Source organism: Alnus glutinosa, chromosome 5 (genome assembly GCF_958979055.1).
Source record: "Alnus glutinosa chromosome 5, dhAlnGlut1.1, whole genome shotgun sequence".
Classification (NCBI taxonomy): domain Eukaryota; kingdom Viridiplantae; phylum Streptophyta; class Magnoliopsida; order Fagales; family Betulaceae; genus Alnus; species Alnus glutinosa.
In genome coordinates, this window is record NC_084890.1 from 21666077 (window position 1) to 21680486 (window position 14410).

The window sequence follows — 14410 nt, forward strand, 5'->3', positions numbered from 1 at the left end:
TGGAAAGATGAGTAGCCCGCATAGAGTGTGTGGTTTATAAAGATAGTCATGAGTGCTAATAAGTTCCACATTACCTAGTTATTAGATGAAACTGGCTTTTATAATGAATTTTAGGGAAACTCTAAATTGACTAGTCCTTTTGGGGTGATAGCGCAAATGTGACTAGCGCTTTTACTTGGGTCGTTACAAATGGTATCAGAGCCACCTAATAATGCCAGGTCATGTGGTATTGGAACACTGCATGACATGACCCTAATGAGGACGTCAGGGGTTTAAGGATGAGAGTTTGTAACACTAGGTGTTACAGCTACATTGTACTCACTAACTTGTTTGTTTACAATACATAGGTCTCTAATTATAGTTGAATAAGTTGACCTATACAAGTAAACCTAAATCGACTAATACAAGGAAATACAAATCGACCTAGATTAGGAAATATAAATCAATAATATTATGCTCCGTTTGTTTCGACGTAAAATGGTTTTCGTCGTAAAATGATTTCAGGGAAGTCATTTTTCTTGAAAATATTTTTCGCCGAAAGCATTTTTCGGTGTTTGGCGCGTGCGGAAAATCACAAATATTTTTATTCAATCATATTAACCTATAAAAATCAATTTTTATTCAAAGCATATAAATATTAATGAAAAATAATATAAAAATTACTGAAGACGAGATTCTGTCATTGACCGATAGGATTTCAGCTACTTTTACCGAATTCCGCCATTCCGGCTACTATAGCCAGAATCCAAATAGTTTCGTCGGAATCTACGTTGGCCGGATTCCGGCAAAAAATTACTGGATTCCGGCATACTGGGCGGAATTCGGCCGTTCTGGCCTGATCAGTCTGGCCGGATCTGGACAGCCGATCGGAATCCGGCCGTTCTGGCCAGATTCCGACCAGATGGCCGGAATCTGGGCTGACCGGATTCCAGCGACGATGGCCGGATTCTGTCGCCGGATTCCGGCGACATTGTCCGAATGCTGTCAGATTTCGATACCGGCAAGATTTTGTTGATGGTCGACTGCTTGAAGTGAAGGTCGACTGTGTCGTTTAATAGGGGTCGAATGCGTCTGGCGTCTTCGGAAAATGATTTACGCTTTTAAAAAGCGTAAATCATTTTCCTAAATTTACTAAGCATTTTTGGTCAAACAGAAATCATTTTCCGGTTGACTATTATTTTCGCCCCTACCAAACACCGGAAAATGCCGAAATCATTTTCCAGAAATCATTTTACGCCGAAACAAACGGAGCATTATATTCAAAATATATTCCAATAATTAATGTTTTTGTTTATAGAAGAGAACAAATAAATTTTGGGGCAGGCTATACTTCTACTCATTTTCAAGAATGAACATTTATAACAGCACTAACAACAGCTTCTTTATAACCTTTCCATTTTCTTTAATATAGGAAAAATCTAAAAACAAAACAAAAAAAAGTCACATGTAACAGCTTCTCTATTGTTTCTCTATACATTCCATTTCAATTATTTTAATACAAAATATTTTTCTCTTATCTCTCATCTTTTTGCCTTTCGTCGGGGATTGTGTTGGGATATTTTGTAAACAAAGCGAGGGTAAGTAGGAAACCTATATTTTGTAATTAAATAATATTTTAATGGTATTAAGAAAGATAATGGAAACTATTGCGGAGTGTATTTAAAGATGAAAATAAAAATTAATTTTGTTCTCTAAATTTAAGAAAAATTAAAGGGAAGCTGCTGGACGCTAGCCTGCCAGTGCTCATTAGCAACAAATTCCCTAAATCTCATTCCCTTCCTTAAATGTAGAAAAAACTCTTAAAAAGCCCAATCGCAACAAATTCTCTTGGTGTTGCAAGCACTCTCAGTAGCTTTCCGAAAACTTTATCTCTTCCCTAAATATAGGAAAAGTTTCCAATTCAAAAAGTCACATACATCAGATATCCTGTACCTTCACTAAATATTGGGTAAGCTACAATGCAACCCAATGTATTGGATAACACTTTAACTTCAATATTCATTATTTTTACACAAAATATTTATCTCTCCTTTCTCCTCTCTTCTTTCTTTCCATTTCATTAGGAAATGTGTTGATATTTTGTAGAAAAGAGGAGGGTAAGTAAGAAACTTGCATTTTGTAAAGAATTAATATTTTAAAAGTCTTTAAAAAAAAAAAAAACTATTATAAATTTGAATAAAGAAGCAAAAATTAGATTAATTTCCTAAATATAAAGAAAACTGGTTTGCACTGCTCTATAAGTGTACTCCGATTTTCAGTTGATTCCTTCTTGCTTAGCGGGAAAGAAAAGAAAAGAAAAAGTAAAAGGGACTCCCGCTTTAAAGTTTAAAGAGGTTTGGGAATTTACCATCTTGTCACGTCATTGCTAAAGAAAAAAAAAGGGTAAAAAAGAAAAAGGAAAAAGTTTTGGCGGTCCTTCATGATTGGTCCTTCTTCACAACCTTTTTCTAGATGTTTTGTGTTGGTACAATGAGAGTGAGAGAGAGAGAGAGAGAATTTATGCATTCACAGTCAAAAGTAAGGGAGCCTGCATTGTGCTTCAATCTTTTTAAGAGTGGGGGTGTATGACTTAGGTGCGGCCGAATATTAACCGTTCGCATGTATTATTTACAACGATTTATTATTAATAAATATTGATGTGATTAGTAAAAATTATTATTTGCATAAGCAGATGTGAATATTGATTTTAAGATACACGTATGACTGCATCTGCATATCTTTTATATATATATATTATATTTAATAAATTCACCAAAATGACGTCATTTTGGATTATATATAGATTGGTTATATTGATTGTGTTGCTTGCTCGTGTAACGCTTGGGCAAAAATGCAAAAGTAATGTGAATTAATATATTTTTCTAAAGATTAGGCTTAAAAAAAAAAATTAAAACAATCCCAAAACACTAAAAATTGGCCTAAATTATTTTCAAATGCGTTTAAAATAGGCCATAATAGAGACCCAAAGAAGACAAAAAAGACTAAAATAGGGTCAAAATGCCTATTACCTAACATGCGAATAGCAGATCATAAACGCAAAAACCGTATAGATGCGGTTAGTAAAAACATAATGCAGATACAGATATCTAAAAATGATATTCATGTTTTGCAGATGCAGACATTATAAATAACCGCATCCGCATCTACATCCCTATACTATCATCTTAGACGGAAGGTGAACGGAGCAGCTCATAGGCTAGCGAAGAATATACTCCCCTTTGTGGAAGAAGTAGTCCACATGGAGAAAGTTCCTTAGTGTGTGAGAAAAATAAAAAGAAAAAAAGTTGGTGCTTTTACTGTGAGAAAAGTTTGACGAGGTAGAGGACTTTGCTCATAAGTTTCCCCATACACAAAAGATACTAAACCGTTTCTTAGGGGTTAATTCATCTCATCAAAGTGGATATATATGTTCTCCACACTGTTTATCAATATTGGAATTTCCTTTCTAACCTAGTATTGAATGAAGAACACTTCATTTTCCATGTTTATCCATTCGTTATTAACACAATATAATCCTAGTATGATTGTTTTACATCCGAGATTAAATTTTTCCTCATTATTAAAAAAGAAAAAGTTATAATCAACCAGTAGGGGCGAAACCACTCAAAGGCTTGGGTGAGAAATAGTAGCCCCGAAAATTTTAATTTTAATTTTTTATACTTTTGAAAAGTCTTTTTGTTTTAAAAAAAACTAAATTTTGCCCTCGTCACTTAAAATTCTAAATACACCCGCACCGATCGGTCTTGTCATTATCAAAAAGAAAAAAGAAAAAGAAAAATAAGAAAATCATGAGTTATTGGTGATAGTACTATAAGCTTGTTGATTGCCTTTGAATATTGGGCCTCCCCAACTATTTTATGGTAGAGCATAATTGAAAAATATTTAGAGACAGACAGAGCTTCATTCAAATGACAATGCTGTCTCTCATTCCCATCAAACTTTTATTGGTGGGTCGAATGCTTCAAACTTGTTTGTTAAATGACACCAAAAGTAATGGAAAAGGAATTTTAAACAAGCTAAAAAGAAAAATAAAGAAAAAGAAAGAAAGAAAGAAAGAAAGTAATGGGAAGGAGATAAAGTCACAGGCGATCATGGTGAACATGATTCCTTAAATAAATAATCATTGTGCTTTTGGTCTAACTAATCAAAGCAATGCCACAATTAATTAAATAAATCTCCCATTAACACTAAAAATGAGTCCACCACCTTAATTCCCAAATTCTTATTGCTTTATTCTCATTAGAGTTGTACTTATATTTTATGGATTTCGCTTAGAAGAAAACTAAATCATATGTACTGTAGTTTTTTCAACGGACCAAATTTTCTTTTAATTTTTTTTTTTCCATAACAACTTAAAATTATATTTGGACCGGTAAAAAAACTACAACATTTACAGAACCTAAGCGAAATCCGACTTCCATTGAAAGTGATCCAAAGAACCACAAATGGCTATAAGATAAGAAATGGCCATCCTATCATCTTCAGTTGACTTGGGTGTGATTTATATTGCAGTCCCAGTCATGCCCCCAATCCAAACCATTTAAATTTGATGTCCCATGTCCAAAATTGTCCATTTGAATCTTGATCAATAATTTGTCAACAACTTTTTTCAATCAGCAATTGATCACAAAAGTAACCAAATATATTTTTGTTGATTGTATCTATTGAAAGCTATAAAAAATGTCATTATCTAATTATCTACAATTTGAAAATTCATAGAATTAGTCAAATGGAAAAAACCAAAAAGAGAAAATTTACTGTTCATAATTTATAACCTTAACCTTCTCTTATTCTTCAACAAACCCTAATCCTATTGGGTTACACAAACAAACAGATTGAGACGACTATTATTTGTTTGTTTACATCATCTCAATTCTCAAGTCAATCTCCATCAAAAAGATTTCACCAAAGAAGTCTTATTATTTTATTTTTATTATTTTTTTATTTTGGGGTAGGACTGTAAATTAAGTGTGTTCTGGGGTTAATTTATCTACTTCTTCTCTCCCGCTCACCAAATCCCCCCACCCGAACTTTTTTCTTCTTCAAAACCCTAAAAACCTGAACTGAATGACAGAGGCTTTCGTTCCGGAAATCTTTTTACAATTCAACTGCCGTCTTGGGATTATCAAACGCTTTCTGACCGTTAATTTTCGAGGAAAAGCTTTCTACTTGAAAAGCCAATTGTACTGTTTGCTGGGTTCTTCTTCTTCTTCACCAGTAAGTCTTCATGTTGCTAAATATTCTCTTTCTTTTCTTTTTTTGTTTGTTTTTTAAGCTTTTAAATAAGCTCTGGTAAAGTGTTGAGCTAAATTTTCAGTTCATTTGGTGTTTGAGCTTTTGGGTGTGTTTGGTTACCGAGAAAATATCGGAAAATAGTAGTAGTAAAGAGTACAGACTTTTGAACTCAAGTGGGCCGTAAAGCAACTACTTGGGTTGTCTAAGTAGGGGAAATTTTTCTTCCGTGCACCAAGGTAGAAATGGAGACAATCAAAAACACAAGATTAAGGACTCTGTACTCTGTATTTGTTTTAGTTTCCTCAAATTTCTCAGTAACCAAATATACCCTTTTGTGATTTCGCTCAAATTTTCAAGGAATTTAGTCACACAGTGTAGTGTACTATAAAAAAAATGTGATTTATTACTATTTCTGAATCTGTACGTTATAATCTTGTCCTTATTGTTTGTTTAATGTTGGCAGTTTTGCAAGTCTGATATGGAATATCATATTTGATCGGGCTGTTAATAATCTTTTTGATATGTTATGGAGAGTTTAAGGGTTATGGGTGCTGGCGCTGCTGCATGCAGTGATGGATCGATGCAGCTTGGTGATAATCTTCAAGAAAGTGAAAAATTGGGTGATGAGCTCCTTGAGGATTTGGACTCATATTTAGAAGATATTAATGATCGGTTGACCATTTCGAGGATGGTGAGTGACTCTGTCATAAGGGGCATGGTTAATGCAGTTAAAGAAGACGCAGATGAGAAAATTGCTCGGAAAGAATTGGAGGTGGCTGGATTGAAGGATAGGCTACATCTTTACCATGTGGATGCGAATAAAAATGAATCCTTAGGATCTTGTTTGTCATGCCGTGAGTCAAAAATCACAAGTCACTACAGGATGTATTATGACGTTTCAGATGCTTTTGTAGAGAATGATAGCGCAAGAGAATCTTTGGCAAGCCTCAGAAATGCTGCTAAAGATCAATTCAAGATGCTCAAGAAAGAAATTGACCGCATAAGAGGGCCTAGTTCTATTAGGAGGATTAGTTCAGGTTCAGAGCTACTGGGATTGGGTGGTATTCTCCAAGATAAGGCATGTGAAAGATGGACTGATGTGGATATAATGCTTGAAAGTCTAAAGGCTACAATAGACACTGTCTATAAACGGATGGAAGATATGCTTCAGTCATCGAAGGCATCACTCTGTGCATGGCAGCTAGAGCAAGAGTTTCAGGATAATATTGAAGGTATGGTAATTAAGAATTGCATCCGTAGTCTCCAAGAAGAGTTCGAAGAAAGACTTTGGGATCAAAATGCTCGATTTTGTTGTGATGAAAGTGTGAATTGGAATGAAAAGATTAAAGAAATTTCAAGTTTGCGGCAGGAATTGGGTGCCATTTCTAGGTCACTGTCTATTTATGAAATTGGGCCGCTAACTTCTCTTGGGTCCTTAGAGATTGGTGAGGAATGGAGTAATGATAAAAGGGCTGATCATTTCCACCGCAAAGTTTTGAGCAGTAATGTTTCATCGTCAACTTTGGTTTGGGAAGGAAATGGCAAACATAAAGATTCAAATGCTAATCTCCCAAAAAACTCAGATCCTGCCTGTCTAAAGTCAATGGGGAGAGATCAATTGATTACTGAGATGGCCACAATGAGGAGAAATCATGAGCAGAAAGTGCAAGAGATCACTGAAGAAAACATTCGCCTCAGGGGAGAATCATTGAAGCTGCGGGAAAGGGGGTCTTCTTTGCCATTGAAGAAGGAGTTCGACATGTTTAAGAAAAAAATTCCCCATTTCATTTCAAAGTTGGATGACATTCTTGTGGAAAATGAGAAACTACATGCATTCAACGGAAATGCTGAAAATCTTGGCAGTTTGAAGGACAGAATGGAATCCCTTCTTTCAGAAAATCGCCAGCTTAGAGATTCACTTTCAGATAAGAAAAAGGAAGTCAACCGCCTCTTATCACAAGTTTCTGATGCTGAAGATAAAATGTCACAGCACCATCTAATTGAAGCAAATTTATTACGTGCTACAGAAGATGCACATATTAAAGATTTGATTAGTGAAGATGTATATAAATGTGTTCTTAGGGAGTTATTGTGCCAAATTAAATGCGTCACTGAAGAGTCAGACTTGCAGTGTAATATCATGCAAGAAATTTATGAAATTTTCTCCAAAGAAGCCGTTCATATTTCTGAACCTGCAAGCAAGTATGAAGTTGAAGATTCAGATATGGAGTCAATTATCATGCAAGCGCTGGGTGGGATAATATTCAGAGAAGTCTTGAAGGATGCTGAAGAGAAAGTCAGTAACTTGAACATGGAATACATTAATGAAAACAAACTACGAGTTTCTCTTGAAGCGGAGAAACTACGCAAAGAAGAAGCATTAAGATTGGTGGGTCTGGAAAAGGAAAGATTAAACCAAAAGATACACTCACTGGTGGCATCAGTAGAAGAAAAGAAGAAGTTAGTGCAGGAAACAACAGATGCATTGGCAAAAGAAAAGTCGCAATTTTTGTTAGCTTCTCAAGAGAAAAGGATGCTTCATGCTGATGCCCAAGAGAAGCAGAAGGCTTTATCATTGTTCAAAGCTAAAGAGAGGGAGCATCAAAAGCAAATGAAATCCATAGTCGTTATTGTCCAGGGATTTTTTAAATCAGTTGCTGGTTTTGAAAATAGAGTAACGGAAAATATTTCAAATATCAGTCTGAGGTACTTGTCATTGTTAACTTTTATTTATGGACTGTATTAGAGCTACTAGTGACTGCTGTGTGTATGTTGATTTGGGCTTAGGCATGATTATCAAGATTCTGGATAGCTTGTTAAATTGATAGGATACCCGTGTCTTATAACATTGAAAAAGTCATGCACGTATGATCTATTAAATATTAGTTCTTTAGATGCTGGGAAGAGTAGATCTGATGAGCTTATGTACACAGCCCACCTTCTTCACTTGATATCTGACTTTCATTAACCTATAAACTGAGCCTCGAAGAAACGACTCCCTTCCCATTTTCTGGAAGCTCACAATTCATTTAGAATACCCCCCTTTTCTTCAATAACAGTACATGTTTTTAGTGGTTTGATTTCATTTCATTTGTTTTCTTTCTTTCTTTTTCTTTCTTTCATTCTTTTTTTTTTTTTTTTTGGTTCGTATGCAAGATTTCAGATGAAATTTAGATTGGGTTTATTTGACTTGAAAGCCATTTTATACAATATGCCTTTGTATTCAGGCTGGAAAAATTGATTTCTGAATCGCGATCGCTTATCCCTAATGCTAATGTGCTCCAAAGAACGGGATTGTTGTATAAGCAGAGGCTTGAAAGGAGATGTTCTGACCTTGAAAAGGCTGAAGCTGAGGTAAGTATCAGAAAGTTTACAGTAGTTGTAGGTGATAAATATTGCTGTATTTCAATTTGGTGTTAAATTCTTATAATCTATTCCATTCAGGGGATAACATTTACGTGTAAATTGAATTGAATACAACACATGCTTTCTACTTCTAGAAAAAAACTGGTCTGGAGATGTAATAGTCTGCAGAACATAACAATATCACATACATGAATGCATGTTCTCCACTACATAGAGGACCCTGTTATAAGGTGGTTCCACAATGCTACATTTTATGATTTGTAGTCAATCTGTCTTATGACCACGTACAATCACTCAGCCATTGGGGTATGATTTTAGTGGCAAAAAAGCTGGTCTCTAAAATGTTGGTACGGGAATATGTGCTATAATCATAAACCAGAGTTAAGGGGTACTAATATCACCAATCAATGGATTAACAGATATGCTGACAAATGTAGGATGAAAAGCTTACATCTCATGATTCGCATCTATTAATATATCCTAAGAAAAAAATTAGAGGGAGGGAGGATTGAAATAATTCTATCAAATACATTTATAGTTTGTATCCTAGTTATGACAAAATAAGTTGAAATCAGAAAATCTTGCTGGGAATCATTAATCACATCTTTAGTTTTCATAGATAGATTAAAAAATTGGCATTTTTTTTAGGGAAAAAAAAATTCTGTTGTAATTCTATTTGATTCTATTTTTGCTTTCAGGTTGATCTTTTGGGTGATGAGGTCAATGCTCTTTTAAGCCTGCTTGAGAAAATATACATTGCACTTGATCATTATTCGCCAATATTGCAACATTATCCTGGAGTAAGTTTCTTTGTTGTTATTTTTTACTTTCTATTGGTTACATTACTTTATATTTTTAGCGGTCTTTGGCCTTGAAGAGTTATTGTGTGGAAGCAATCAACTTTCTGACACCTATTAGTGTTTCTTACCAATTAATTATGGCAACCTTTTTCATGTTCTTGTTCTAGCATTGGTTAAATCTCTGCTAATCTCTTTTGCTTTCCTTTCCAAACACTTGCAAACCACTTGCAACAGAATCACTTTTTTACTTGGATGTGATCTACTGGAACTAAGAGGAAATACGAGAATCCTCTTAAATTACCTGCTTCTTAGTTTTAATAGAAATAGAACTTGCAGGAGGATCTGGCTTTTAATTCCAGGGCCTAACTTTATTCCTCTAGCCAACTAGCGTGATTTAAGTTTTTTACTACTGCTTCCTGCTGTCCTAATTTAAGTTGCAACAACAGAAGTCTTGATGATCTATCTTGAAAAGTTATGAGTTATTGTGTTGTCATAAAACTGGAAAATGCAAGCATATACAAAAAATCTTTAAGCAAACTAAAAAACATTAGTTTTAAATGTTCTGAAAAAAATAAAATAAAAAAAATCCCCATTAGTTCTTATTGCGACTAGAACAAGTTTTTGAAGTTTTTGCATGTATTCACCCAAGGGGTTGGGGGCTATGCCTCATAAAGTGGGGGTCATTAATTCGAATCTCTTGTTCTCTCCTCCCCTTGGAACCAAAAAATTACTCGTAGAAAGGAAAAAAAGAAAAAAAGAAAAAAGGGTTCTTGCTTGTATTGGGATATTGTATGCCAAGAAGCAAACATTTTGAACAACAGTCGACATACACATTCTAATGCAAAACCTATTTTTTTCTGAGTGGATTTATGGAAAAGAGGAGTTTTGTTCAATCACCGATTATCAAAGTTTAAACTGATAGAAAATGGTAGATTTATTCATTTAAATTAATATTCTAATACTCCCCAACACATGGTGTCAAACTCCCCTTCAACAAGTGAACTTAAAGTTAATTTGATTTTTCGTTGTGTAAAGTGTCAATTGAGGCCCATCTTATGGGTTGTAGGGTTGGATCGCTTCCTATGACATATTTGGGTATGCCTTTGGGTGCCTCTTACAAGTCCGTTCGTACTTGGAAAGGGGTGATTGAGAAAATGGAAAGGAAGCTGGCTGGTTGGAAGCGTATGTATTTGTCAAAGGGCGGTCGGTTGACTCTTATTAAGAGCACGCTGTCCAATATCCCCACGTATCTCTTGTCGCTGTTCCCTATTCCTTTGAGGGTGGCTAATCGTCTTGAAAAAATCCAGAGGGATTTCCTATGGGGTGGCATAGGGGATGAGGCCAAATTTCATTTAGTGAAATGGAACAGGATTTGTACTCCGTTGCATTCAGGTGGATTGGGAGTTCACAATCTTTCCCTGTTTAACCAAGCTCTTTTAGGTAAATGGTTGTGGAGATATGGTAGGGAGAGAGAGGCTCTATGGCGTTTGGTGATTGACGCCAAATTTGGGAGCCTAAAGGGTGGGTGGTGCTCTATTGAGGTGTCGGGTTCCTATGGAGTAGGGGTTTGGAAATATATTAGGAAAGGGTGGGAGAAGTTTTGTAATTATGTTCGGTGTGTGGTAGGGGATGGCTCATATATCAGTTTCTGGCATGATCGGTGGTGTGGGGAGATTTCTTTGAAGCTTTGTTTTCCAGTTCTGTATAGTCTTGTGAGGAACAAAGCGGCTATGGTGGTAGATAATATGGCTGTTCATAATGGCAATATTCATTGGAATGTTCTCTTTACGCGGCAATTACAGGACTGGGAGTTGGAGATGGTGCTCTCTTTCTTCGAGCGGTTGTACTCCACTCCGATTCGACAAGGAGAGGGTGACAAGTTAGTTTGGAACCTCTCTTCAAGGAGCTATTTTGAAGTAAGGTCATATTATGAAGCACTTAGTCGGAAAGAAGGTCCATCATTCCCGTGGAAGAAGATATGGTGTGCTAAGGCTCCGACAAGGGTGGCGTTCTTTGTATGGACTGCAGCTTTAGGAAAAATTTTGACTCATGACAATCTACGAAAGAGGAATATTGTGGTTATTGAGTGGTGTTGTATGTGTAAAAAGAAGGGGGAGTCTATTGATCATCTGTTACTTCATTGCGACACCGCCCGTGAGCTTTGGAGTTTTGTGTTTTCTTTGTTTGGAGTTGAATGGGTCATGCCACAATCGGTGATGGGTTTGTTGACTACTTGGGGTGCTTTTCGAGGGCATGGCCTAGCAAAAAATGTTTGGCGTTTAGTTCCTCACTGTGTTTTGTGGAGCATTTGGAGGGAGCGGAATGCGAGGCTTTTTGAAGATGTCGAGACGGTAATGGTGGTTTTAAGGAAGCGTCTTCTTAACACGTTATATCTATGGATAGCTCCCCATCTTTGCCACCTAGGTGTTTCTACTTTTGTAGACTTTCTTAATTTATTAGTTGTTCCTCCTGTTTAGGGGCTCTCTTGTATACTTCCCGTGTATTAGGGTTGCGCCCCTCTGCGCTTTTTTATTGAATTTTAAATTACTTATCAAAAAAAAAGTGTCAATTGAGGCAAGATTTGGTTGAATGGAAGATCATAGTCAGATGGTTTTTCCCCCTTAACAATATTGGTCAATGAATGTTCAAAGCGGTTGTTTTACATAAAGAATGCTTCTGGTATGTGGAGTTGAATGGTACTGGTATTTCTGGTTGAAAGAAAGATATCAATGGAAAATTCATTTTATTTTGACCAATCTCAATGTTGCAGACATGACACTTGAAATATGTTGCTAAAATATGATATGATTTTTGAAATGAAAGATGGTAGACATCAGTGTGAAAAGGGGGATAAAATTGTTTTGAATTGAGCACACTCTCTTGTCAGCATGACCAAAATTTTAAATTAATTATGATATTGTGGTAATTGATCAATAATTCTACCTATATCCTAAAATTTAGCGGGATAATTATTTGTATGTTGCAGAAAAAATCAGTCTAATTATCCAGCTCCTTGCTTGTTGCAGATTACTGAGATCCTGAAGCTGGTAAAAAGAGAACTGCGTAGAGAATCTACTCGAGCAGTTTAATTTGTTCATTCACTAGGTAATGTTAACTGATTTAGTGGTCTTGTTCCCCACAACCTCGAATAATTGGACATGACTGATATGCTACTTGAATTCTGTGTATGTCGGGAAATATTTTATTTTATTTACTCTATTTCCTATGAAATTATAATTTACTTTTTCTTTTTTGGATTTTCTTTATTTATTAAGGATGCATCTCAATGTCTTGAATGTTTTCTTTGTTGATGAACAGATACAAGGCCGCATTATTCATTTTGGTCCCCGCTGCTGCATCTTTGTGTATTGTATGTAGCACTGGTCTGGGAGTCATTACCAAGCATCCATTGCCTTTATCAATACAACCAAACAATACAAGAACACACCGGTGAAGCCGAGCTTGGAACGATACACCTCTACTTGAGATGTCTGGCGGTGGTTTTTTTTTTTTTTTGGCTCTTAAGAAGGATTTTTGAAGACAACACACATAGGAGAGATGCTATACAGTTGCAATAGTATTGGCAGGGAAACCTGTGGAGTTAGGGCTTGTCAAAATATTCTTTGTCCTTGGAGCTTGTGGGATTTTCCCTTATCTCCAGTGAAGTAGAGTTAGGGCTTTGGATTTATAGTTACTGTTCCTTGTTCACTTCCTTCCGCTTTTACACAGGTTCATAGTTTATAATGTATATGTGTTATATGGGAGATAAGCCTGCTGGATAAGAAAATGAATGTTTTTATTTTATTTTATTTTATTTTATTCTCTTTTTGGTTGGAACTTGCAAGGAAAGGAAAATGGTAGTCATTTGATGCTCTCTCATGTAGAAATTATTAGCCTACAGTGTCAACAATGGCCTCAAACTTCCCCCCGTTCACCCCAAACACCTGATGATATGGTAACGATTGATTGGACAGTTCAAGCAATCTTCAAAGAATGTACTTACTTTTATTTATTGACTTATTTTTTTTTTTTTTTTAGAAAAAGGGATTGATTATAAATGTGTCTATTTTATTATTAATGATTCATCTTCGAGGAAAAAGTATAGATTACCTCCTCAAACAATCATCTCATTGTCAATGTCTTCTCTAAATTACCACTTGTGTTAATGTCTCTTATTAAACTATTAAAAAATTTCAATGTTTCCTTAATGACAAAAATACCTTTCATAAAATTATTAAAATAAATAAAAACTAAAAAAAAAAAAAAAAAAAAAAATTATTAAAAAAATATAAAATAAAAAAACCGGTTTTTCTTTTTTTCTTTTTAAAAAAATTGCTTTTATAATTTTTAGTTATTTTTTCGTTTTTTTTTTTAAAAAAATTGTTCTTTTTCTTTTGTTAAATTTTTTTTTTTCGTTTTTTGAAAAACTTTTTTTTTTTGCTTAATTTTTTTGTTTTTTGAATTTACGAGGATATTTTTGTCTTATTCAAAAAAAAAATTAGGATCATTTTTGTCTTTTTGTTAGTTTTAGGAAGGACATGACATTTATTGACATTTTTTGACAGTTTGAAGGAAACATTGACACAATTGATAGTTTGAGAAGACATTGACAATTGAGTGGTAATTTGAAGAAATATATATACTTTTCTTTTTTCTTTTTAATTTTTAATTTTTTTTTTAACCTATTACCAATCCTGTCCTTGTTGCTCTGGCAATGTTTAGGTTTTAAATCTAACATACTATATTTATTCTCTACTATGATTTCTTGTTTAACGATCTTCTTCTTTTGTTTGAGTAATTAATGCAGATAATAATAGGCCAGTCTCAGACACGAACCAACCTGATATTGGGATAAATCTAATTAAAATAAATTTTCAGAAGTTGAATATGAATTCAGCTTAGGTGCTTTTTTTTTTTTTTTTAAAAAAAAAGACAATAAAGTAGGCTTTTCAACGGTGCAAATTTAATTCCAAGTCTTTTAGGAAAAAGAGAGAAGTTAAATCTGGACT

General features: G+C 34.8%; 1 protein-coding gene across 1 annotated transcript; it reads left to right on the plus strand.

Moving 5' to 3' along the window:
• Positions 1-5023: 5023 nt before the first annotated feature.
• On the plus strand, positions 5024-13214 carry LOC133868385 (WPP domain-associated protein). The gene is made up of 6 exons (XM_062305271.1): positions 5024-5217; positions 5699-7941; positions 8463-8589; positions 9300-9401; positions 12428-12506; positions 12720-13214. The coding sequence occupies exons 2-5, from the start codon at positions 5762-5764 to the stop codon at positions 12488-12490; spliced, it is 2472 nt and encodes an 823-aa protein (XP_062161255.1). The 5' UTR covers positions 5024-5217; positions 5699-5761; the 3' UTR covers positions 12491-12506; positions 12720-13214.
• The last annotated feature ends 1196 nt before the right edge of the window (positions 13215-14410 follow it).

What these genes read in the sequence shown, in the direction of transcription:
- LOC133868385 (XM_062305271.1), top strand. Translation starts at nt 5,762, where the DNA reads ATGGAGAGTTTAAGGGTTATGGGTGCTGGCGCTGCTGCATGCAGTGAT. An exon ending in ATTTCAAATATCAGTCTGAG is followed by an intron (nt 7,942 to 8,462) that starts GTACTTGTCATT and finishes CTTTGTATTCAG; the next exon opens with GCTGGAAAAATTGATTTCTG. An exon ending in TATTGCAACATTATCCTGGA is followed by an intron (nt 9,402 to 12,427) that starts GTAAGTTTCTTT and finishes TGCTTGTTGCAG; the next exon opens with ATTACTGAGATCCTGAAGCT.